At 64.6% G+C, this 23,124-nt stretch overlaps 1 protein-coding gene across 1 annotated transcript in view; it reads right to left on the bottom strand.

Annotated features, from left to right (window-relative positions):
- Positions 1-3,268: 3,268 nt before the first annotated feature.
- Positions 3,269-23,124, bottom strand: part of BCR (BCR activator of RhoGEF and GTPase) — a 71,713-nt gene continuing 51,857 nt past the window's right edge. The window contains exons 10-23 of the mRNA XM_054712661.1: positions 22,745-22,913; positions 21,348-21,467; positions 19,950-20,025; positions 19,240-19,344; positions 18,305-18,379; positions 16,958-17,055; positions 14,073-14,204; positions 9,230-9,289; positions 8,459-8,568; positions 7,883-8,022; positions 6,825-6,959; positions 6,076-6,181; positions 5,214-5,376; positions 3,269-4,676 (exon numbers count right to left, since the gene is read on the bottom strand). Of these exons, the coding sequence (XP_054568636.1) occupies positions 4,587-4,676; positions 5,214-5,376; positions 6,076-6,181; positions 6,825-6,959; positions 7,883-8,022; positions 8,459-8,568; positions 9,230-9,289; positions 14,073-14,204; positions 16,958-17,055; positions 18,305-18,379; positions 19,240-19,344; positions 19,950-20,025; positions 21,348-21,467; positions 22,745-22,913 (1,579 nt within the window). The 3' untranslated portion in view covers positions 3,269-4,586. The remainder of the gene's footprint in view (positions 4,677-5,213; positions 5,377-6,075; positions 6,182-6,824; positions 6,960-7,882; positions 8,023-8,458; positions 8,569-9,229; positions 9,290-14,072; positions 14,205-16,957; positions 17,056-18,304; positions 18,380-19,239; positions 19,345-19,949; positions 20,026-21,347; positions 21,468-22,744; positions 22,914-23,124) is intronic.

Genomic DNA, 23,124 nt, shown 5'->3' with positions numbered 1-23,124 from the left:
GAGCCCGCAACCCGGGCCTGTGCCCTGACCAAATGGAACCCAGGACCCTTCAGTCTGCCAGCCGACGCTCTATCCACTGAGCCACACCGGCCAGGACGCCCCTGGTTTCCTTTCCAACCTGGACACGTCTGGGAGACGCGACAGGGCCCTGTCCCCCAGAACATGGACGTGGGTGCCCGCGGGTCACCACGGCCCGGCTGGCCTTCCTGTGCTGGGGGGACTCGGGTGACGCAGGCTCTGCCTGGCAGCTGACCCATCGCTCTCCCACTCATCACACTGACCGAGCTGCACTGGCCCCGAGCCCCAGCTCTGACAGCTCCCCCCGCACCCCGGGGTGACGCTCAGCCCCAATCCTGCCCCCTGACCCCTGGCAGCGGCACCGGCTCCGGGAGGCCTTTTGGCTTCGTCAGGAGTTGGGTGTGTCTGTCACCCCTCATGTTTTCTGTTTCTCTTTCCAGAGCTATTTTTTTTGACAGCCCATCATTAGTCAGTGGAAACACTTCCTTTTAAGGAAATGGGAGCATTCTTTGGGGAGGGAGGCGGGGGGGGGGGTATAAAGGTTGACATTTAAATTTTTATTTATTTTATTTTTTAGAGAGGAAGGGAGAAGGAGAGAAACATCATGTGAGAGAGAAACTTCGGCCGGCTGCCTCTTGCATGCAGCTGGACTAGGGCTCGAACCTGCCACCGAGGTGCGTGTCCCGACTGGGAACCGAACTCGCGACCTTTCAGCGTGCAGGACCGTGCTCACACCGGCCAGGGCTCTTCTGCCTTTTTTTTTTTTTTTTTTTAAATTTTTTAGAGAGAGTGGAAGGGAGGAGAGACAGAGAGAAGCAGCATGGATGGGCGAGAGAGCACATCCATCGGTTGCCTCCCGCACGTACCCCAACTGGGGCTGGGGATCGAGCCTGCCCCTGAGGTCCGTGCTCTTGACCAGAATCGAACCCGCGACCCTTCAACCCTCGGGCTGATGCTCTAACCACTAAGTCAAACGGGCTGAGGTGCCGTCTGGTATTTTTATACAAGACCCTCCCCTCCTGCTGTGCGCCCAGGGTGTGCACGACGCCAGGAGGCCCAGCCCGTGTGCCCGCGTGAACACGGCCACGCCCAGACGCGTGCAGTGGTCGGGCTGAGCCTAGTCCAGCAGGGACTGAGTTTGGGGGGCTGTCAAGACACCGAGATCCCAGCTTCTGCTCATGAACCTGCTCTGGGATGCTGTGTGTGTGGGTGTGTGTGTGGGTGTGGGTGGGGAGGGGGGAGGCCTGGAAAGTCAACCCCGAGTCCGAGATGCAATAGGACTTTTCTTAAAGGCCTTCATGCCCGGCCGGAGGGGCTCAGGGGTTGAGCATCGACCTATGAACCAGGAGGTCACAGTTCCATCCCCAGTCTGGACCCAGGCCCGGGTTGTGGGCTCAGTCTCCAGTAGGGGGCGTGCTGGAGGCAGCCGATCCATGGTTCTCTCTCATTGACGTTTCTCACTCTGACTCCCTCTCCCTTCCTCTCTCTGAAGTTAATAAAAATATTTTTTAACAAATAATAAAGGTCTCCACACGGGACTGGGAAGGTCGGGGTAGAGACACGATAGCCTTTTAGGGCCGCACGCTCAGGGCGAGGCAGTGGTGGCTCAGAGCGGCCGGGGCCTGCAGGCTACAGAGGCCAGACCCCCCGAGCCTGGGTGCCGGCGGGAACCAGGAGGCTGGGGGGCTCTGCAGGGCCGGGCTGGGCGTGGCTGGAGCCCCCCTGCCCCTGGGCTTGGCACAGCCCGGGCTCCCTCTGCCCGCTCTCAAACAGGTGGCCCAAAGCTCTCGCTCCTCGGAGTGACTGATGCCGCTCCGTGTCCCGACACTGTCCAGCGGCCCCTCCCCAGCGGCGGGCACCCCTCCCTCCCCGAGGCCCGCTGGGCACCCGGGCCCTTCACTCCACCTGCCGCACTGCCCACCGCAGAGAGTTTTCCTTCTTCACGCAACAATCACCACCACGCACGCAAGTCGTCTCAGGTAACTTTAATGACAGTGTCAGCAGTCCCTTCCCCGACGGCGCACACGGGCGGCTGAGCTCAAAAGCTGCTGAGACCAGCCCCGCCCCTCCCCGGTGGCAGGCGGGCTGCCCCGGGGCGGGCACGAAGCTCAGGGCCGCAGACCCCGGACCCAGGGCTGGGCAGCCTCGTCTCTTGCTGCATCTGGGCCCCGGGCCTTCCCCTGCCCCCTGCTGGCTCGGCCAACCCAGGGGCCTGCACGGCCGAGGGGACCGCAGGGACTGCCGCGGTGGCCCGGCGAAGGAGCGCTCGCACAGCGACAGAGGAGCGGCCGTCCCCCCGGGAGGCGGCGCACGCTCCATATAAATAACACGGGGAGGAGGCGGGCGAGGGCTGGGACGTTGGCACAGACGTGGACGTATTGCTTTCCAGTTTCGATGCGACAGATGCAAGTCACGGGCAGCGGGGAAGGGGACCCAGGGCTGGGTTAGCGCTCCGAAGCGGCGTGTTCCCGCGCAGGGCCGGGGGTTTGCGGAGATGGGCGGGCGGGGAGCCAGGCCGGAGGGACCCCGGGAACCCACTGGGCCCAGAAACGCGCGGAGGCCAGAGAACCCCGCGCCGTGCCCTCATCCCCGGGGTGGGGGGGGGGGGGAGAGGGGCGCTGCATTAACACGGTGGGTCCACGCTCCTCGGAAGAAAGAAGGTACAGCTAAATAAATACAGGATGCAGACGTCAGACCTTCAGGTGACCTCGTTTCCCGGCCCCCTGGCTCGGCAGGTCCACGGCAGAGGGCGCTGCCCCCGGGCAGCCTGGGTGAGCCCTGCCACCGCCCCAGGGACGTGGGCAGGAGCGTGGGACAGCGCCACCGCCATCACGTGACAACGAAACCCCTTTCCCTGAGTCACAGCATGGCTTCCCTCCTCCGACTCATCGCATCCTCTCTTCCTGCCACACCAGGGTGGGCTCTTTGCCCCTTCTTTTCTCCTCACCCCAACCCCGCTTTTTATTTATTTACTTATTTGTTTGTTTTCTAATCCTCACCCCCAGGATATTTTTAGAAAGAGGAGGAGAGAGAAGGAAAGACAGAAATACTGATGCGAGAGTGACACATCGATGGGTTGCCTCCTGCACGCACCCCGACCAGAGCCTGGCTGGGGAGGAGCCTGCAACCGAGGGACGTGCCCTTGACGGGAATCGAACCCGGGGACCCTTCAGCCCGCAGGCCGACGCTCTATCCACGGAGCAAACGGGCCAGGGCCCAACCCCTCTTTTAAGAAAAGACGGATACGATGTTCATAGACCTGTTTCTTCGAAATACTTAGTGGCTTCCCCTGCTCTTCCCTCTCAGCCAGAGGGTCAGGAGGGTTAGCAGGAATGCCAGGGGCGTGCAGAGCGGGGAGGGAGGGAGGAGGGGGGCGCGTCTGTCCTCCCGCCTGCTCTGGGATGGGAGTCGCCACCCTCAGCCCGGGCCTGACCCCCCGGTGCCCAGGAGACTCAGCAACGGCTCCCGATGAAGACAGAGCGGGCGCTCGGGGGGAAGACAAAATGCCGCTGGGAGTACATTCTCCTATCTTATTAGGTATCCTCTGAATCTGTCCGGAAAAAAATTAGAAACTATGTATAAAACTTAAAAATATTCAAGTATCAAAAGGCGATTCGGATCAAAGTTTAAAACAAGCCGATGCCGATGCAGCCAGAAGAAGCTGTTACAAAAATGTACTGAGTCTGTTCAGCAGAGCGAGGACCTGGGGGGGGGGGCGGGGGGGGGGGGGGGAGCCTTTGTAAGCTGCAGGACAGTGTGTGCCCAGCGGGAGGCTGGGATGGCCTGGGGGGCAGGGGTCACTCTCCCTGGAGAAGGAGCCATAAAGTGCGCAGCCCCGGCCTCCCGCCCCCTGGTGGCCGGTCCTGGATGTTACACGGGCAGCTGCCCTCCAAGGGACGCATGATCTGCAAAAGCCAAGCCACAGGACGGGAAAGAGATCCCTTTGTGCACAGAGATCCTTCTAGAAAGCGAGAGAAGAGAGGAAGGAGGCGAAAGGGGGCCAATGCTACACAGTGTTGACTTAGCTTTCCACGCCCCGTTCCACACAGGAGTCGAATGTTTAAGTCAGGAAAACCCCAGCGCCCCCACCCCCACCGGGACGGGCCGGGGGGGGCCCCCACGGTGCGAAGCAGCAGCAGCAGCGTTTGTTCAGGACGCGACCGCGAGGGGATCTGCTCGTGTCCCCTTCTCCCCGGGAGAGGGTGCCTCTTGACAAGGGATCCAGTAGAAATCTCTGAAACTCTGAAAAGTTCATTAAAAAACCACTCCTTCCGCCTGCTCTCGGGCCAGGCCTGCACTCGAGCCGAGCGTGCTGGCTTTGGGGCGCCCTCTGGTGGCGGAAAGCCAGAGTCGGAGGCCAGCGGGGAGCTCAGGGGCCCCCAGCATGGCCCAGACCACTTGGCCTTCTGCCTTGGGTAGCGAGCCGTCTCTTGGCAGAGGGCCTGGCTCTTGCGGGGAGCGGCCCGGGGACGCCTCAAGAAGATGCGGTTCCTGCTCTGTGGCGGCCTGTCTCGCCGGGAGTGTCCCAGGCCGTGGTGCCGGCTTCTTGGAGACGGAGGCGTCGGCCTTTAGACTTCCGTGGAGAAGAGGATGCTCTGTCGCTTGCTGTCGGGGGCGGGGATGGCCTCCAGCTGCAGGAAGTACAGCAGCACCTGGACCTGCCGGGCAGTGCGGGGAGGGGAGCAGCTCAGAGGGGCGCGCACAGCGCAGGCCTGGTCACTGAGGCCCGAAGGCCAGCTCGGGGTGCGGAGGGCTCCTACGGGGCCATGAGCCCCGCACAGCAAGACACCGGGGTGCCCCTGAAGGACCACCCCGAGAAGCCCAGTAAGGTGCAAAGGGAGAGGCCTGGCTAGGCGGGTCCCTCTCTGGCCACCTCCCCTCCCCGTACAATTTTAAATATATGTAAACATTGGCATTGATTTCAGAGAGGACAGGAGAGGGAGAGAGAGAGAAAAAGTGAATGAGAGAGAATCACTGATCGGCTGCCTCCTGCACGCCCCCTATTGGGGATCAAGCCCGAAACCCGGATATGTGCCCTTGACTGGAATCGAACCCAGGACCCTTCAGTCCTCAGGCCGACGGGCTGGGGCTCCCCTGTACAATTCGAGTGGCGCCTGGCAGGACTCCAGGGGGAGCAGGCAGAGGCCACCCCTGGGCGAGGCTGGGGGCCATGGCTGGAGCCCGTCGGCTCGTACCTGGGACATGACCTCCAGGGACCAGCTGTCCGTCATGGAGATGGGCTGGCCGGGGGTGGCGGGGAGCTTGCTCTCCTTCTCCGAGGGCCGCAGCAGCGTGGGGCCGAACACCGTGGCGAGGTTGTGCAGGGACATCTTGTTCACCGTCTCCTTCTCTGCCACCCTGCGGAGGCCGAAGCACAGGGTGCCGTTGGGACGCCGCCTTCCGGACAGAGCGGAGACCCAGGGGCCGGGCCACCCCCGAGTCCTCGGGGAGGGTGGGGAGGGCGCCACCCCTCTGCCTTGGGCCGGCTCCACAGCACAGCTCACCCGCCCCGGCTGTGCTGGACGCAGGCCCACCCTCGTGCTCCTGGGTCTGAGGGGCCAGATGGAGGGGACTTGAGGCCAACAGGTGGCGGGGCCAACCCTGGGCCATGACCTTGGCCGGGGGGGGGTGGGGGGGTCCAAGCACAATGCTGCCTGTGGCCAAAGCATCTCACTTTTTCCCCCAAATATATTTTTATTGATGTCAGAGAGGAAGGGAGAGGGAGACAGAGAGAGAGAAACATCAGTGATGAGAGAGAATCACCGATCGGCTGCCGCCTGCACGCCCCACACTGGGGACGGAGCCCGCGACCCAGACGTGTGCCCTGACCGGGAATCGAACCGTGACCTCCTGGGTCATAGGTCGATGCTCAACCCCCGAGCCACGCCGGCCGGGCAGAGCACCTCACTTTAAGGCGGGGTGCAGAGGGGGCGGGTGGTGAGAGGGAAGGAGGAGGCGGTGGCTCTAGTGCCCAGAGGGGGTGAGTAGCCCCAGGGGCCAAGGGGTCTGAGGGAGCCCGCGGGGCAGAGAGCGCCTCTCCGAGGCAGAGCCGGGTACCTTTTCAGGTGGTCCAGGAGGAAGAGGAAGGTCAGCAGGTTGGCTTCCGGGAGCGACAGCAGCAGGTTCAGCATGCAGCTCTCTTTCGCCACAGGGTCTGAAAGAGCTGCGGGGAGGGGGGGGTCCTGTTAATTCTTGGGGTCACTGGCTGGTCATCCCACACAGGCTCACACGGTCGGGAGCCTGTGAGGGGTCGAGCCCCTTGGAACGCCTTCTCTCTGTCTCAAAGGGTCAAAGGCCCCACGGGGAACACCCGCTCGGCCATTCCTGCCTCCTGCCCAGAACAGCCCGAGGCACGGGAGCCACGCACGGAGTGAGACAGCAGCCCGGGGGGCAGGGGGCTGCGAGGCCCTGGGGACCCCCATCACCCTGTTCACGATCGGGGGACGAGGTCCCGATCGAACAGCCCCGCAGGCAGGGTGCAGAGGCCCCTACACCAGTGCCCCCCCCCCCCCCCGTCCCCCGGACACTACCCCGCAGGTCGACCTGAGTTCAGGGGAGCAGGACAAGGGCTCTAGGGAGGAGGAGGGGCCATCGCGACCCCAACCCCACCCCCCCGGGCGGGCACCCGCTACTCAGAGGGCGGGGCCGCAGGTGCACGGAGGACAGAGCGAGGCCTTCGAGCACCGGCTGGTTCTGGGTGCCCCCGGCACACGCCGAGTCTGGGCTGAACCCCGGACGGAGGCCGAGGGGGCGCGGCGGACCAGAGGAGAGTGGGGGGAGCGGGAGGTGCTCCCAGGCGGGCTCACCGATGCCCTCGGCGAAGTTGGGGTAGAACTCGTCGGTGAAGAGCGGCTCGGGCAGCTCGCGGAAGTAGAGCTTGAGGGTGCCCGCGATGGCGTTGACGTCCATCTCGCTCATCATCACGGACACGTCCTTGTTGTCTGGACGGAGCACAGAGGAGGAGGTGACGCCCCACATCCTGAAGCGGGCCCGCTCCCCTGGCCTGGCTGCCTGCCTTCGGGGCGCCTCTCCCCTGAGCCGCTCACCCCACTCCTTCCGAGCCTCCTCCCCACACCGCCTGCGGGGCGAGGGGCAGCGGGGAAGGAGGCAGGAATCGGGGGCTCGACCCTGAACCAACCGCCCAGCTGCGGTGCCTTCGTTTTATTTGTTGTTAAGCCTCATTTTCCATTGATTTTTAGAGAGTGGAAGGGAGGGGGGAGACAGAGAGACATGGATGTGACAGAGACACATCGATGGGCTGCCTCCCTGCACGTGCCCCGACCAGGGCCAGCGATCGAGCCGGCAACCCGGGCCTGTGCCCTTGACTGGAATAGAACCCGGGACCCTCCAGTCCACAGGCCGATGCTCTACCCACTGAGCCACACCGGCCCGGGCTGGATGTGGTGTCCTCTGACAACAGGGAGACACGGTTATTGGTCCCGCTTCAGGGGTGAAGCCGGTGCCTTCCCTTGGGGCTGCGGTGGCCACGGAGGGCCTCTGGGGTCTGTGTGCGGAGGGGAGGGAGACAGAGACCCGCAGGCAGCTGGGCCCGCTCCCCTCAGGCCCCTGCACGGCCTTAGCGCCGAGCAGCCACACTGGCCCTGGGCTTCGGTTGGCACCTCTGCGCCCCGCGCTGCCCCCCAAAGAGCAGGCTCGAGCCCCAGCAAAAAGCCCCCCCCGGGGAAGCCCTGGTCCAGCTGAGCAAGAGCCAGGCCTGGTCACCGCCTCCCACACGGTTGTCTTCTCGCTTTCAGGGACGAGAAAGCGCAGAGCGTGATAGGAGCACAGGCCGTGAGGGCGCCCGGGAGAGGCACGGACACCCCGCCCCCACCCCTGCCCCTCGCCGCCCGGGGCCGCCACTCACTGACGTCGAAGGCCGCCTTCAGCGCCTGGATGTCCGTGGCCACTCCGGACACGCGGTAGATGCCCACCTCCTCCATGCCCCGGCGCTCGATCTCCTCCACGCACTGGCGCACGATGTAGGGCACCTTGGACCTCTCCCTCCTGCGGGGAAGGGGCGCCCCGTGAGTGCCCAGCGGCCCAGTGCGAGCCACAGGGGGGCACAGCCACAGCCCGTCCGGACCCCTGGAGCCGGGGGTGAGCTCCCGGATGACCCATGACCCAGGGGCAGGGGTCGCCATCCTGCAGCGGGAACCCAGATGGTGACAGACTCCAAGTGGGGGAAGAGAACCTGCCCTCGCACAGTCCCGGGGGGTCGTGTGTGGGGACCCCCTGCATCGGGGAGGAACAAGGACGGTCCGGAGCCATAGGGTAAGCTGTGCAGGAAACATGGGGTGTCCCCGGGGCCTGGGAGGCGTCCTTGGGCAGCCACCAGGCCGCGCACAGAGGGGGGACCCACGTGCGCTCTTTCCTCTAGAAACACCTCGGGAGGGGAGCGGGGGGACCGGTGACCCGAGAGCCCACGCCCCTCGACACGCACTTGGTGACCACGGCGATCTTGACCCCGAAGACCCCCGTCTGCTTCCGGGACGGCATCCTCTTCAAGCTGAACTCCCTGCTGGTGAACTTCACCGAGAGCTTCACCTCGATCTGGGGAGGAGATGGCACGGCCCTCTCGCCCGCTGGTCCTCACAGCCCAGGACCCGGGGCGAAGCTTCCCACCCCGGGGCAAGCAGGCCCGCGTCCCAGCGCCAGGCGGGATCACCGACCAGAAGCCCCGGACCGAATCAGCACGAGCAGGCCGGTGCCGGTGCCGGCGGTTTAAGGACCGGCTTTGGCGGAACCTCCCCCCACAGCCCCATTGCTTCTCTTTTTAATTTAATTTTTTTAACTTTTTGCTTGCTTCTTTGTCTCTCTCTCTCTAAAATGTCTTAGATTTGCCAATTCACTTTTTGGTTTCTGTGTGTTGATCCTCACCCGAGGGTATTTTTCCACTGATTTTTAGGGAGTGGAAGGGAGAGGGAGAGACAGAGAGCAAAGGCCCTGAGGACTCGTCAGGGGATCAGTTCCCCCAGGCGGAGGCCCTGCCTGTCCGGGCGGCGCCACTGGCCTCGTGTTCGGGAGGGATGCTCAGTGCCGGGCCGCTGGCTGCACCCCACACGCCACAGGGATCCCTCCCTCCCTCCCTGTGCAGCGACTCTGCTCCCCAGGCCTCCTCGCCCTCCTCCAGCCCCACCTCCCTCCTACACGGCCCAGGCCATGCTGACCTGCTGGGGTGAGCGGGTGCCCACAGAACCCCGCGGGTACATACCCCGTTCATGGCGATGACCGTCCGCTGCCAGTCTCTGTCCTGCAGGGCCTGGGGGTCCAGCTGAAAGCACGGAGTCTCGGTTACCAGAGGCCCCGGGACCCGTGCCGAGGCCCCGCCGGGCCGCCGCCCACGCCCGCTGCTTCTCCACACCCACGTCGCCATCAGAGCTGCGCCTGGGCCAGCACCTCTATCCAGGGCCAAGGGGCCCCCGGAGGGGAGAGGACCTGCTGGGCACCTGGGACCCCGAGAGCCCTCCTGCTCCCGACCGCTGTCCTCTGGGGCCCGGAGACACCCTGTGTATGAGGTGGTGACGGCTCGGGGCCCTGCTCCCCGCTCCCCACGCCCATCTGTCCAGATGGGAGCTGAAGTCCACGCTGGGAGTCCAGGAGCTGGGGGCCCCCCTGCCCCCCTCGTCAACCCTCACAGGTGCTACTACCTACGTCGGTTTAAGTGACAATTCCGGAAGCCCCATTTCAAGTAGAACTGCCTGGGGCAATGCCACCCAGAAGCTCGGGCCACGGCTCCTCCCACAGCGTGCGCTGCGGTCTGGCTGTGGGGCCTCCCGCCTGGGCCAGGCTGTGGCTTAGCGTCTGGCCCAGAAGGAGCCAGAGCCCAGCTCCGAATCACGACGCTAGAGACTCAGGGCGCTGGTCTGCAGGACCCGGCTGCTCAAGTCACCTAAGGAGCGCCCAGGCCGGCTGGCTAGTGGCTGAGCGCCGACCTAGGAACCAGGAGGTCACGGTTCGATTCCGGCCGGGGCACAGGCCCAGGTGGCGGGCTCCATCCCCAGTGGGGGGCCTGCAGGAGGCAGCCAATCTATCTCTCTGTCCCTCTCCCTTCCTCTCTCTAAAAATCAGTAATAAAAAAAAAACATCAAAGAACTGAGACTTGGCCAACGCAGCCGACAAGCAAAGGGACAGGGGAAGGAGGGGACGGAGGGGACGGAGGCATCGGGCAGCAGAGGCCCCGGCCGGACACAGCCCCCCCGCGGGGCGCCCCCGCCCCCCGGCCCACCTTGCCCGTGCACAGGAGGCTTCGAAGGTGGGCCCACAGGGTGGAGCCTGGAGCACACAGATGCTTCTCCGCGCAGGCGGCCGGGCTCCGGTGAAAACAGCGCAGGAGGCCCCGCACGGCGGCGGGAGCGGCCGGCGCCTTCCGCATCCTTGTCCCGCGGGCTGGGGGCCGGTCGGAGGGCGAGCGAGCGCGCGGCCGGGCGGGAGGCTGGACGGGCAGCCCCGGCCTCCGCAGCCTTTTGACTGGGGTTCGGGGGAAGCCCCGCCCCTGCAGCCTGGCTCGCCAAGGTCAAAGCTTCCTATGACCCTTGAGTTTTCGACTATTTTTTTTTCTTTTTTTTTTTTTGTCTCTGCTTGGAAAACACAGCCCCGCCGGCAGCCGATTGGTGACGGGAACTGTGTCGCATCACGGTTTTCTCTAAAGCCCAGAAGAGCCCGATTTCCTTCTCCGGGCCGGTTTCCTGTGGGCGCGTTGGAAAAGCTGAGTAACGCCGCCGCTGGCCCGAGCCTCTGCCTGGACACCCCCAGGGCCTGCACCACCCCAGCCGGTTACCCCAATAATGGCATGCCCTGCCTCGGATGGACAGAGCCGGGGACACCCCACGCCTGTCCCCCCTGGATAGCTGGCCCGGTGATGAGGGGATTCGGTGCCATCGTCCACCCCCCCAGCACCAACATCCAGACCCCCCGCCTCCCGGCCCCAGAGGCCGCGGCAGGAGCTGGCCTGCAGGTGAGACCCGGGCCATGGGCCGCGGGCCGCAGGGGGCTCCGCCCGGGGCCCGTCCCTCGCCGTGGCCCTGGACGGCGGCTCTCGTGGGAGAGGCCACCCCTGGGCTGGCTCGGTTCCAAAGCACAGAGCGTGCCGAGCAGAGCGGAAGCAGCCAGGAGAATAACACGGCGACGGGGAGGCTGAGCGTCGCCCCGCGGCCCCAAACAACAGTCAAGGCTGGCAAGCTCTCTCGGTGATGGTGACGGAAAGCGGCGGCGAAGTAAACAAGTGGGGGGGTTGGGAAAACAGGCGGCCGGGCAGCCAGCACAGGAAGTGGAGGTCTCGGGGGAGATGAGAGGGGGCTCCGGACACCACCTCGGGGTCTCCGGCCGCAGCGCCCCTCGGGGATGGGGCCTGGGCGGCGCGGGAGGTCTGCTCACTCCCAGTGTTCTCGGGAGATCGGTCTGGATCCTGCGCGTCTCCCCAGAGCTGTGGGCCTGGTGGCCGGCTGCCCTGAAGTCTGCCTAGGAGACTACCCTTTGGGGCTCCGTGGTTGAGCGTCGACCTCTGAACCAGGAGGTCACGGTTCGATTCCCGGTCAGGTTGCGGGCTGGATCCCCAGTGTGGGGCGTGCAGGAGGCAGCCGATCCAGGATTCTCTCATCATTGATTTTTCACTCCCTCTCCCTCTCCCTTCCTCTCTGACATCCATAAACATATATTAAAACAAAAACAAAAACAAAAACACCTTCCCTTTGCACCCATCCCAGGAGGCGGGGGCGGGGGGGGGGAGAGAGACGGGGCTGTGGGGTGGGAGGGCCCGTCCAGGCAGAGCAGACACTGATGCCGCCCGGAGCAGCCTGGCCGAGGACCAGAGCTGTCCTGCTTGCTCGGCAGTCGGCAAGGCCAGCTGGGGCACCCGTGGCCCGGCACGGGGCACCCACTCCCCCGCCCCCCGCTGAGGGGTGGGGGCGGCACGGAGCTGTGCTCAGGAGGAAGTGCCAGTCGCTCCTCACCCGCCTCCTTGGAGACGGAGGCCCCCCTGTGCCGTCAGCGCCCGGAAGGGACCGAGCGCTTTCCCCGCTCCTGAGCCCCACACGTTTGCACATCACCTACTTCCTGGGGCGGTTTTCTTTCTTAAAATAAATTTTATATTTATATATATATATATAAAACTTATGTATATTGGACCTATATATATATATATATGTATGTATTTTCTTAAAAATTTATTTCAGAGAGGAAGGGAGAGGGAGGAGAGAGAGAAACCTCGATGATGAGAGAGAATCATGGACCGGCTGCCTCCTGCACGCCCCACACTGGGGATCGAGCCCACAACCCGGGCCTGTGCCCTGACCGGTCATGTGAACCGTGACCTCCTGGTTCACAGCCGATGCTCAGCCACGGAGCCCCGCCGGCCGGGCGTCTGGACCTATTCTTGCCCCCGTCAGACAGCCCATGGGGAGCTGCGCCTCCCCCTCCTCACAGGAAGTGCTCTCCACTCAGCTTATGAGTCAAAGTGCGTATGGGGGGCAGGGAGCACCTGGAGGGGGGGGAATAGGCCATGCACTCCCCACCCCACCAGCTCTCCACCCCACCCACCGCGAGCAGCAGACCGCCCGCCCGCCCACGTGGCACTGGGGAGGCGTCGGAAGAGACTGGGAAAAGCCTGGTCTCAGGGGGGCTGGGTTCCAGGCAGGGACGTGCTCCGCCAGGCACCCCACACAGCAGCACCCACAGGGTCAGGGAGCAGGAGGCCTGGCTGGGGTGGCGGGGCCTCATCACCTCTCCTCCTCCTCTTCTTCCTCCTCCTCCTTCCTCCTGGGGATCCCGGTGCATGACAAGCCGCCGGGAGCCCAGGTCTCCGGGAGCCCAGCCAGCCCACTCTGGCCTGAGTCACAAACATCCTCTACCGCGCCGGGCGGGATTCTTTCCTGGCTGACGGTGCTCAGGGGCCAGACTTCCCATCAGCCCTCGCTCCGAGGCAGAGACCAGGGGTGGGGCCCAGCCGCCTTCTCCACTAACAACGACCACAGATAAGAATGACAGCAGCTGCGGACACCGAAGGGCCCACCCAAAGTACAGGTGCGGACACGGACGGACACGGACACACACACACACACACACACACACACCTGGATGGCGAGGTGACTCCACGCGGCCACAGGAGGGGTGGCAAGGGAGCCAAAAGCCAGTCCCTCCTGGAGCAAACCCTCGCCAGGCTGCCCTGAGCTCCGTTCTCCAGCGAGGCCTCCTCCGTCCTTGGGCACAGCCTACGTCGGTTCAGCCAGAGTCCACCCCTGACAGCTGATGGCCCTTAACAACGGACCGAATCCCGTCTTCTCCCCTGGCCCCCAGGGGATGTCTGACCCCTGACCCCGCCCTGGCCTGCCTTGGACAGGAATCCCATTAGGTCCGTTCAGCCAGAACCCTCCCACCCTGATCGATGTTTTCTCTGACTTCCGTCCACTGACACCCCCTCACCCTACTCCTGGGCTAGAAATCCCCTCTGTTCCTTGTCGGGTTCAGCGTTGAGCCGCACCCCACTCCCCTGTGGCAAAACCCCACGGCAGTGCTCCCTACACTTATCTCGGGAGTCCCTGGATCTGGGGGTGGGGGACAGGAAGTGACTGTCCGTGGGAACCAGGACATGGTTTTGGGGTGATGGGAATATTCTACAGCTGGACTACTGGTGAGAAATAAAGTCTATTATTATTACTATTATTGTTTTTAATCCTCTCTCAAGGATATTTTTCCACTGTTTTTTAGAGCGAGTGAAAGGGAGGGAGTAGAGAGAGAGAGGAACACCAATGTGAGAGAGACACTTTGACTGGTTGCCTCCTGCACGCGTCCCGACTAGGAACAGGGATCGGATCGAACCTAAAATCCAGGTGTGTGCCCGGGCCGATGCTCTAACCACTGGGCAATACCAGCCAGGGCCAGATCGTTATGCTTTGCCCAGAAGCGCAGGGTCCACAACAGAGTGGAGCAGAAACCGTTGGCCTTGAGGAACCAAAAGCCCAGCTGGAAAAACACGTGGAACTGGACTTCCTTTGGGGACACCGGGGCCTAACAGACAGACAGACAGACGGACAGACGGGGCGGAGGCGGCGCGGCCTTACCTGGACCTGGCCCTTCCCCATGATCCGGTCGGTGCTCTCGCCGTCCTCCTTCGCGATCTTCGTCTTGTTGTAACACTTCTCGTAGCACAGGAGCCTCAGGGTCTGGGAGCCTTCCAGCTCGATCTCGAACTCCTGCAGCGCCGAGGAGGAAGGACAGTCCCGCGTGAACGGCCGGGCCCGGGGGCGGCGGTCACTGCCGCAGGCCGAAGGGGCCCTCCGCAGGGTGGCGTCTCCCCAAACCGCTTCCTCGCTGCCCCCGGAGGACCCGGGCCTCGAGGCCGCCCTCACTCCAGCCCTGGGATGCAGACCCCAGACGCCCCGGCCCCGTGAGCATCCCACGGCGACCCTGTCTGGATGCTTCTGGACGCTCCGAGGGACTCGTTTTGCTGCTGTGGTGAATCCTCACCCGAGGATATTTTCCCATGGATTTTTAGGGAGAGTGGAAGGGAGAGGGAGAGACAGAGAGAAACACCGACGGGAGAGAGACCACGGATGCGTGCAACCACTGATCCAGAAAACGGCGGCCGAACGACTCTCAAACCTAACCCAGCCCCTGAAGCCAGCATCTCACAGGGCAGTGGGTCCCACACGGCCTGACCAGCTCCGGGGAGGCGGCTACTGAGGCGGACATTGTATGGATGGCCTTGGGGAGATGATGACGTGTCCGCGTAGGTTCACTGACTAACACAAGTCCCACTGCAGGGGCTGTGTGTGTGCATGTGTGTATGCGTGTGTGTGTGCATGTGTGTGCGCATGTGTGTGGGGGGCAGAGGGTATAATGAGAAACCGCAGTCCTTTCTGCTCCACTCTGTTGTGGACCCGAAGCGGCTCTCTCTATATGTGAAAGGGAAAGAAAACGGCCGGGGCAGGAGGTGATCCCGGAGACCGGGGGTGGGGGTGGGGTGTGGGGGGGGTGGGGGTGGGGGGGGGGGGGTTCAGAGGAAAGACCTGCCCCGAAGGCTTTCGGATCGCCTGCTGGGAGGTGTGTGGTGTCAACTTTCTCCTCCGTCACCCACAGACCTGTCACCCACAGACCTTCAGTCCGTTCTGCATCTCACACCGATGCGTCTGTGGGCCGGGGCGTTGTTGTTTTTTTTATATATATACCCGTACTAGAGATCTGGGGGTCCCTCGGCCTGGCCTGCGGGGATCAGGCCGAAACTGGCTCTCCGACATCCCCCGAGGGCTCCCGGATTGCAGGAGGGTGCAGGCCAGGCCAAGAGACCCCACCAGTGCACAATCGAGCCGGGGAGGGGCCGCGGGAGGGCTCCAGAGCGTGTCTGGCCAGTCTTGCCTGGTCCTGATCAGCTGGATCCCAGCAGCAAGCTAACCTACCGGTCAGAGCATCTGCCCCCTGGTGGTCAGTGTGTGCCACAGCAACTGGTCGAACGGTCGAACCGTTGGACACTTAGCATGTTAGGCTTTTATTATATAGGATATATATATATATATATATATATCTGATTTCAGAGAGGAAGGGGAAAGGAGAGACAGAAACATCCATGATGAGAGAAAATCATGGATCAGCTGCCTCCTGCACACCCCCCACTAGGGATGGAGCCCGCAACCCGGGCCTGTGCCCTTGACCAGGAATCGAACCCGGTACCCTTCAGTCAGCAGGCTGACGCTCTATCCACTGAGCCAAACCAGTGAAGGCTGGCGTGGGTTCTTGGTGGGAAATGGAGACGAGCGAGGGGAGGCGGGGAGAAGAAAGCAGGTGTTTCTGAGCCGGAATGGGGTTGGGGGGGGGGGGCTGTGTGTGCCAGGAACAGGTAAGACCCCTACAGATGCTGAAGGTCAGCCTGGGCAGTTGTCGGGTGACCCGCGGCTGTGGCACTCCTGTGTCTGGGTCCCTCACGCCCCCCCGGCCCCCCCACCTCGCACCTGAACTCCCTGCATGATGTCTAGAACCCTCCTCCTCCCTGCCTGTTGGGTCACGACCCTCTTGCTCTCTGCAAAGCCTTCTGTGACGGATGCCCCTGGCTCTGACCCGTCCCTCCTGGCAGCAGCCACACAGCCCTTTCTGCAGGGCCGCCCGGGGCTACCACGGCCAGCCAATGCCCTCCGCTTCCCGGGCCCCAGCCCCCAGGAGGCAGCAGGTCCAACGACCTGAGCAGTGCATGCCGAGAACTGAGACCTGGGTTCTGGCCCCACCACCCCACTCGTCGCAGGGAACGGGGTGGCAGGCGTGGTGGTGGCAGCTCTGGGCAGCCTGGCAGCCTCCACCCCGCCCTCAAGCACGAGGCCCGAGGGCCAGGGCTGCTCCAGAGGCCTGGACATGGCACCTCTCCAAGATCTGGGGACGTCATCGAGGCTGGCCCCTCCGCCATCCAGGGCTCCCGGCAGGCCAGCTGGGCACGTGGGCTACCCCACCGCGCCCCGAGGCGGAGGAAGGCAGAGGAGCGACCCGCACAGCCCGGGCCTGGGACCAGCACAGAGGCCCTCCCGGCGCCCAGGCCCCCATGCCCAGGCCCCCATGCCCAGGCCTCCGGCGGAGCCCCGAGCTTCCGGAAACCAAGTGGGTCACAGAAGGCTCATTCCCACTTCGCAGGAAAGATGCCATGGAAACGTCCCAAGTAAACACTCGGCAATAACAAAGGCAGCACAAAAGGCCCTTTTAAGTTCTTTTTCCAAACACTCCTCCAGCAGCATGGGTCACTTCTTTGTCATGGGGGAGGGGGGGAGGGGGAGGGAGGGTAACCGTCTCAGGAAGATGCAGATAACATCGCTGGGGCAAGTCACCCCTCCCCCAGGAGATTCCCGGAATGCTGGCGGCGCGGCCTTGGGGGGCGGGGGGGGGGGGAGCCTCGGGGAGCCTCTGGGGGTTCAGAACGCGCTCCAGGGACAAGGCCAGCAGCAGAGAACTGTGGGGAGGGGCTCCTCACCTCGTTCCAGTTGGGCTCAGCCGTGTCCCTGTAGACCCGCGTCTTGGCTTTGTTCACGAAATACCCAAAGGAGTCCACCTCCAGGGTGCAGTACAGATCTGCGGGGGGCACAGAGGGGGACCACGCACTGCCACTCGGCCCACACTTTGAAAAACGTATATATGTATTTTTTTATCGATTTCAGAGAGGAAGGGGGAGGGAGAGAGAAATAGAAACATCCATGATGAGAGAGAATCACGGATGGGCTGCCTCCTGCACGCCCCCCACTGGGGATCGAGCCCACAGCCCGGGCAGGTGCCCTGAGCGGGGAGTTGACCTGTGACCTCCTGGTTCATAGGTCGACGCTTAACCACTGAGCCACATTTGGCCGGGCAACCCACATTCAAAAGAGCAGGCGTTACTTTTGAAATCAGAAAAAATGGTCTTGATTTTCTTTCTTCTTTTTTCTTTTGGTTAATCCTCACCCGGAGATGTTTTTCCCATTGATTTTTAGAGAGAGTGGAAGGGAGAGTGAGAGACAGAAACATCGATGGGAGAGAGACACATGGACGGGCTGCCTCCTGCACGCACCCCGATGAGGGCCGGGGAACCAAGGCACGTGCCTTGACCGGTAATCGAACCCGGGACCCTTCCCTCCGCGGGCCGACGCGCTATCCACTGAGCCACACCAGCGAGGGCTCCACTGCGTTGTTGGTGGGAGGACCCCCGGGAGTAGGAAGAAGGGGGGAGTCTGTGCAGGGAGGGAGGCAGGACGGACGGGCCCCTGGACACACCAGCATTTAGGCAGGGGACGGCCCGGGAGGCACCGGAACCACTGGGCGTGCTGCCACGCTGGTATAACCTGCTCGCTGCACAGCCCGCCACGGTGAGGGCACGGCGTGAGGGTCTGTAGTGAATTCAAACACTGTGCCCACCCCACACCGGGAGGGACACACAGGTGACCGGCCCTCACTGCTCTAACCGCTCCAGGAGCTGGGAGAGGCCCCCCGGGAGGGACGCATCAGAGCGGCCAAAGCCACTCTGCCCATCGGGACCCAGGTGCCCCTGACCCCCGCCCGCCCGGCTGGGAACCTCCCTCCCTGGTCGGTCTGTCTGCAGCCAGCTCCAGCCCCTGCAGTGACAAGTCCCGCCGGCAGGGGGCAGCGCACCAGCTCCCAGGACCGGAGACAAGCATGGGAAAGGGCAAGGTCCGCCCCAGGAACACAACTCCACACCCAGGGCCGGCCCGCCAGGGGTCAGGGGTCACAGACGCCTGAGGGTAATTCGAGCCACTTCCCTGGTTCCCACACCCTCTGGCCCCGCGCCCGCCCGGCCGCCTTCCTTCCCAAACCCAAACCGGCCACTCACTTGAGCTCTGCTTAAAGCCGGTGGCCGAGTGGACGATGACATTCAGGAAGCCGTAGAGGCCAGGAGACTCGTCGTCTGTGCGAGAGACCAGACAGGGGAGCGTCAGTCCTGAGAGAGGGCGGCGGGGGCCAGGCTCGGCGTCCCCATCCACCCTGGGGGGGCACGCTGTGGTCGCCATGTGCCCAGCACGGGGGGAGGGCAAGGCGACGCCAGAGACCGGAACATCCACATGGCCTCTGTCTTGGGGACCTTAGGATCTAGCGTTTTTGTTTTTTTTAAAAAATATATTTTTATGGATTTCAGAGAGGAATGGAGAGGGAGAGATAGAAATATCAATGATGAGAAAGAATCACTGGTTGGCTGGCTCCTGCGCACTCCCTACAGGTGATCGAGCCCGTAACCCGGGCATGTGCCCTGGCCAGGGTGGAACTGAACCGTGACCTCTTGGTTCGTGGATCGGTGGCTCAGCCACTGAGCAACGCCAGGGAGGCAGGCTCCGGCTGTTTTCACAGCGCAGGCAGGTCAGTGACCGAGATGAAATGTGACGAGGACAGGAGAGGGGTCACGGTAGCGTGTGACATGGATGGGGGGGCATGTGTGCAAATGTGCACAGCACATACCCGTGTGTGCGACCAAGTGTGCACCAGTGTGTGCAACAGGGAACCAAAGGTGCTGGCTGGGGGGTGCTGGGGGCCCTGGGGGACAGGGGATGGGGACCAGCCCTGGTGCCCGAGGAGTCGGAGGAGTGTCTCGGGATGGGGGCGGGGCGATGGGTCTCCTCAGTCACCAGCCCCTGGGGCCAGACAGCTCCTGACCTGCCCGCCCACTCCTGGGAGAGGCCAGTGGGGATGGAAGCCCGGTCCCCAGGAGAGACGGACAGACGGACGGACAGCGGAAAGGGACGCGCCCTGGGCAGGGGGTTGAGGGAGGCCCACCTTCTTTGTTGATGGTCAGGGGGATGCAGTGGACCGTCTGGAGTTTGACGCACGAGTTGGTCAGCATCTGCAGCTCCACGGACGTCAGGGAGAAGCTTTTGAAACCTAAGCGGGGGGGGTGGGGGGAGGGCGCGTCTGCACAGGCGCTCGGACCTTTCCGGACACCAGGGACGCTTTCTGATGCCGCCCCAGCCCCGCCCCCACAGAACCCTCGGCGCACCCTGGTGAGAGGGCACGACAAGAGGGAGTGCCCTGCTCCCCGCGAAGGAACTGGTGCGTGACAGAGCGAGCCATGCCCCGGAGGGCCCAGAGGGCAGGAGAAGTCCCAGCGTCACCCTTACAAACGCGGGGTCAGCCCACAGGAGTTCTTTCTTCTCTCTCTTTTTAAAAAACATACACTTTTACTGACTTCAGAGAGGAAGGGAGAGGGAGAGAGGGATAGAAACATCAGTGATGAGAGAATATCATGGATTGGCTGACTCCTGCACGCCCCCCACTGGGGATTGAGCCCACAACCCGATGTGCCCTGACTGGGAATCGAACCCCTCAGTCTACAGGCCGACGCTCTATCCACTGAGCCACGCCGGCCGGGCCCCCTGACATCTGACCTGGAGTCCCACTACTCAGGGGAGCAAGAAGGTGTGAAACCACAGGTGAGAACCGTCCGCCCTGACCCCCCGTCACGGGCTCTCCCCGAGGAGGCCACTCACACTTCTTCTGCTGCTCCCGGATGTTCTCTCGCCACTCGGCGCGCTCGTAGTCGGAGGAGATCAGGAACGTGTAGCTCTGGGGGCGGAGAACACGCCCAGTTACCTCCCCGGCTGAGCTGCTCCCGGCCACTGTCCACACGGGACACAGCCCTCCGAGGCACACGCACCTCCGTGCCTCCGGCTGGCCGGCCACGGCACAGGGGGTATTACCAACGGACGGGAGCCAGGGACCAGGAGGCTCGGCCTGGGGGAGCGGAAGGGGGCCTGGGGGAGCGGAAGGGGGCCTGGGGGAGCGGAGGGGGAGCAGGGGGAGCGGAAGAGGGCCTGGGGGAGCGGAGGGGGAGCAGGGGGAGCGGAAGAGGGCCTGGGGGAGCGGAGGAGGGCCTGGGGGAGCGGAGGAGGGCCTGGGGGAGCGGAGGGGGAGCAGGGGGAGCGGAAGAGGGCCTGGGGGAGCGGAGGGGGAGCAGGGGGAGCGGAGGAGGGCCTGGGGGAGCGGAAGAGGGCCTGGGGGAGCGGAGGGGGAGCAGGGGGAGCGGAAGAGGGCCTGGGGGAGCGGAAGAGGGCCTGGGGGAGCGGAGGGGGAGCAGGGGGAGCGGAAGAGGGCCTGGGGGAGCGGAGGGGGAGCAGGGGGAGCGGAGGAGGGCCTGGGGGAGCGGAAGAGGGCCTGGGGGAGCGGAGGGGGAGCAGGGGGAGCGGAAGAGGGCCTGGGGGAGCGGAAGAGGGCCTGGGGGAGCGGAGGGGGAGCAGGGGGAGCGGAAGAGGGCCTGGGGGAGCGGAAGAGGGCCTGGGGGAGCGGAGGGGGAGCAGGGGGAGCGGAGGAGGGCCTGGGGGAGCGGAAGAGGGCCTGGGGGAGCGGAGGGGGAGCAGGGGGAGCGGAAGAGGGCCTGGGGGAGCGGAGGGGGAGCAGGGGGAGCGGAGGAGGGCCTGGGGGAGCGGAAGAGGGCCTGGGGGAGCGGAGGGGGAGCAGGGGGAGCGGAAGAGGGCCTGGGGGAGCGGAAGAGGGCCTGGGGGAGCGGAGGGGGAGCAGGGGGAGCGGAGGGGGGCCTGGGGGAGCGGAAGGGGAGCAGGGGGAGCGGAAGAGGGCCTGGGGGAGCGGAGGGGGAGCAGGGGGAGCGGAGGGGGAGCAGGGGAAGTGGAGGGGGAGCAGGGGGAGCGGAGGGGGGCCTGGGGGAGCGGAAGGGGGCCTGGGGGAGCGGAGGGGGAGCAGGGGGAGCGGAAGGGGAGCAGGGGGAGCGGAGGGGGAGCGGAGGGGGGGCAGGGGGAGCGGAGGGGGGGCAGGGGGAGCGGAGGGGGAGCAGGGGGAGTGGAAGAGGGCCTGGGGGAGCGGAGGAGGGCCTGGGGGAGCAGAAGGGGGGCGGGGGGCCTGGACGGCAGAGCGAGCCCGCGGGGGGCACTGACCTTGCCGTTGCGGCTGTGCACCCGGAAGGCCATGCTGGGGGACATGAGCAGCAGCATGGATTCCTGCTCCGACAGCTTCTTCTTCAGCCGCTCGATGGCCTTGCTGCCCTTGTTGGCTCTCTGCGGGGAGAGGTCGCGGTCACATTCCCAGCCCGGCCGCCGGGGCCACCTGGTCCCGCTCGGCCCAGCACAGCGCCTTGGTCAGCTGCTGCTGGCTCCAGGGTCAAGGGTCAAGGCCGGGCACAGGCTGTTGGACGTGCTCAGCCAACCTCCCTTCTTTTGTTAACCCTCCCAGGAGGATATCTTCCCGTTGCTTTAGAGAGTGGAAGGGAGCGAGAGAGAGAAAAACATCGATGTGAGACACACCGACTGGTTGCCTCCCATATGCGCCCTGACCAGGGCCGGGGAATGAACCTGCAACCCAGGTACGTGCCCTTGACCGGGAATCGAACCCGAGACCCTTCGGTGCCCGGGCCGACGCTCTAACCACTGAGCATCACAAAGGCAGAGGAGCGACCTTTACAAACCTCCCTTCTTTCCATTTCTTCAAACCTGGACACTGGGCAGGGGGCCGCGGTGACCCCGAGGGCCCCTCCCCACTCCTGGGACCACACACATTTCAGCATCCGGCCCCCCGGGAGTGTGTGGGAGGGTTCTCACGGAGGGCCGGGTGCACCCCCAGGACCTGGGCGGGGAAACCCTGCCTGCCGTGTGCCCTGCGCCTCCCTCTGAATCCCCCCTCCCCCCCGCCCCTATCCCGGGCAGACCTGACACTATGGTCACCATGGCGACGAGCATCCCGGTGGCAGCACACAGGGCTCCGCAGCCCCAAGGACAGGGCCTGGCTTCCCTCTGCCCTGCAGGTGGCAGGCCCCTCCGGAGGGACAAACCCCCTCACGCGCACCCCCTACTGGTCTCCCCCACGTCGCTCCACCTGCTGGGTTTCGGGTGCAGCAGGCTGGCAGGTGGGTGAGGAGTGAGGAGAACATCTGTCCTGCTGTGCCCACCTCCGTCAGGGTCCCCCGGACCAGGGCCCACCTCCTAGGGACCCGCCCCCTCTGCGGCCACTGCATGCGACCTGCTGTGGCCTGGACCACTCCTCACTGGTCCTGAAACCCACGTCTCCCCAGCAACCACCAGGGGCCTGCCCGGGGCCGCCCAGGGCGCGTGGAGGGGCCGCACCCCACCTGGGACTCTCTCCCCACCGAGGCAGCTGGGTCCCTCGCCCACGCCACGTTCTGGAAGGCTCCACGCCTGACGGGGGATGCCCGGCTGGTCCCAGAAACCAGGGGGGGGGGGGGGGGGGGGTCAGATGCCCCGTGGAGTCCGCCCCGTTGCCCGGGCGCCAGGGGCTGCCGCCTCCTGGAGCCGCGGAGCCCGGCCTCCTCCGCGCCCACCTTCTCCCTCTGGATGTCGCTCTTGATCTGCGAGATCTTGATCTTCATGGCGTCCAGCTCCTCGTCCACCACCAGGGGGATGGTGGGCGCCGCCTCGGACTCGTCCAGCGTCTGGAAGCTGAGGTCGGTGAGCGGGATGTACCACTTGCAGTCGTACTGCTGCGTTTTGCTGGGGGGAGGGGGGAGGGGGGGAAGGAGCAGGTGAACACGACCCCGCCTTCCTCTGCCAACATCGCTGCTGTCAGAAGCCGAGAGCCCGGGCCCGGGGGACAGGCTGGCAGCAGACCCCCGGCCGACGCCAAGGACCCAGACTCGGAGATTCGTGGGCGTGGGCATGGGTGACGGAGGCCCCGGGGGGTCTGACAAGCCCCGATTCCCCC

The sequence above is a fragment of the Eptesicus fuscus genome, chromosome 23, assembly GCF_027574615.1.
Source record: "Eptesicus fuscus isolate TK198812 chromosome 23, DD_ASM_mEF_20220401, whole genome shotgun sequence".
In the NCBI taxonomy this organism is placed as follows: Eukaryota; Metazoa; Chordata; class Mammalia; order Chiroptera; family Vespertilionidae; genus Eptesicus; species Eptesicus fuscus.
The sequence above is the reverse complement of the archived record's forward strand: the minus strand, read 5'-3'. Positions and strand labels throughout refer to the sequence as shown.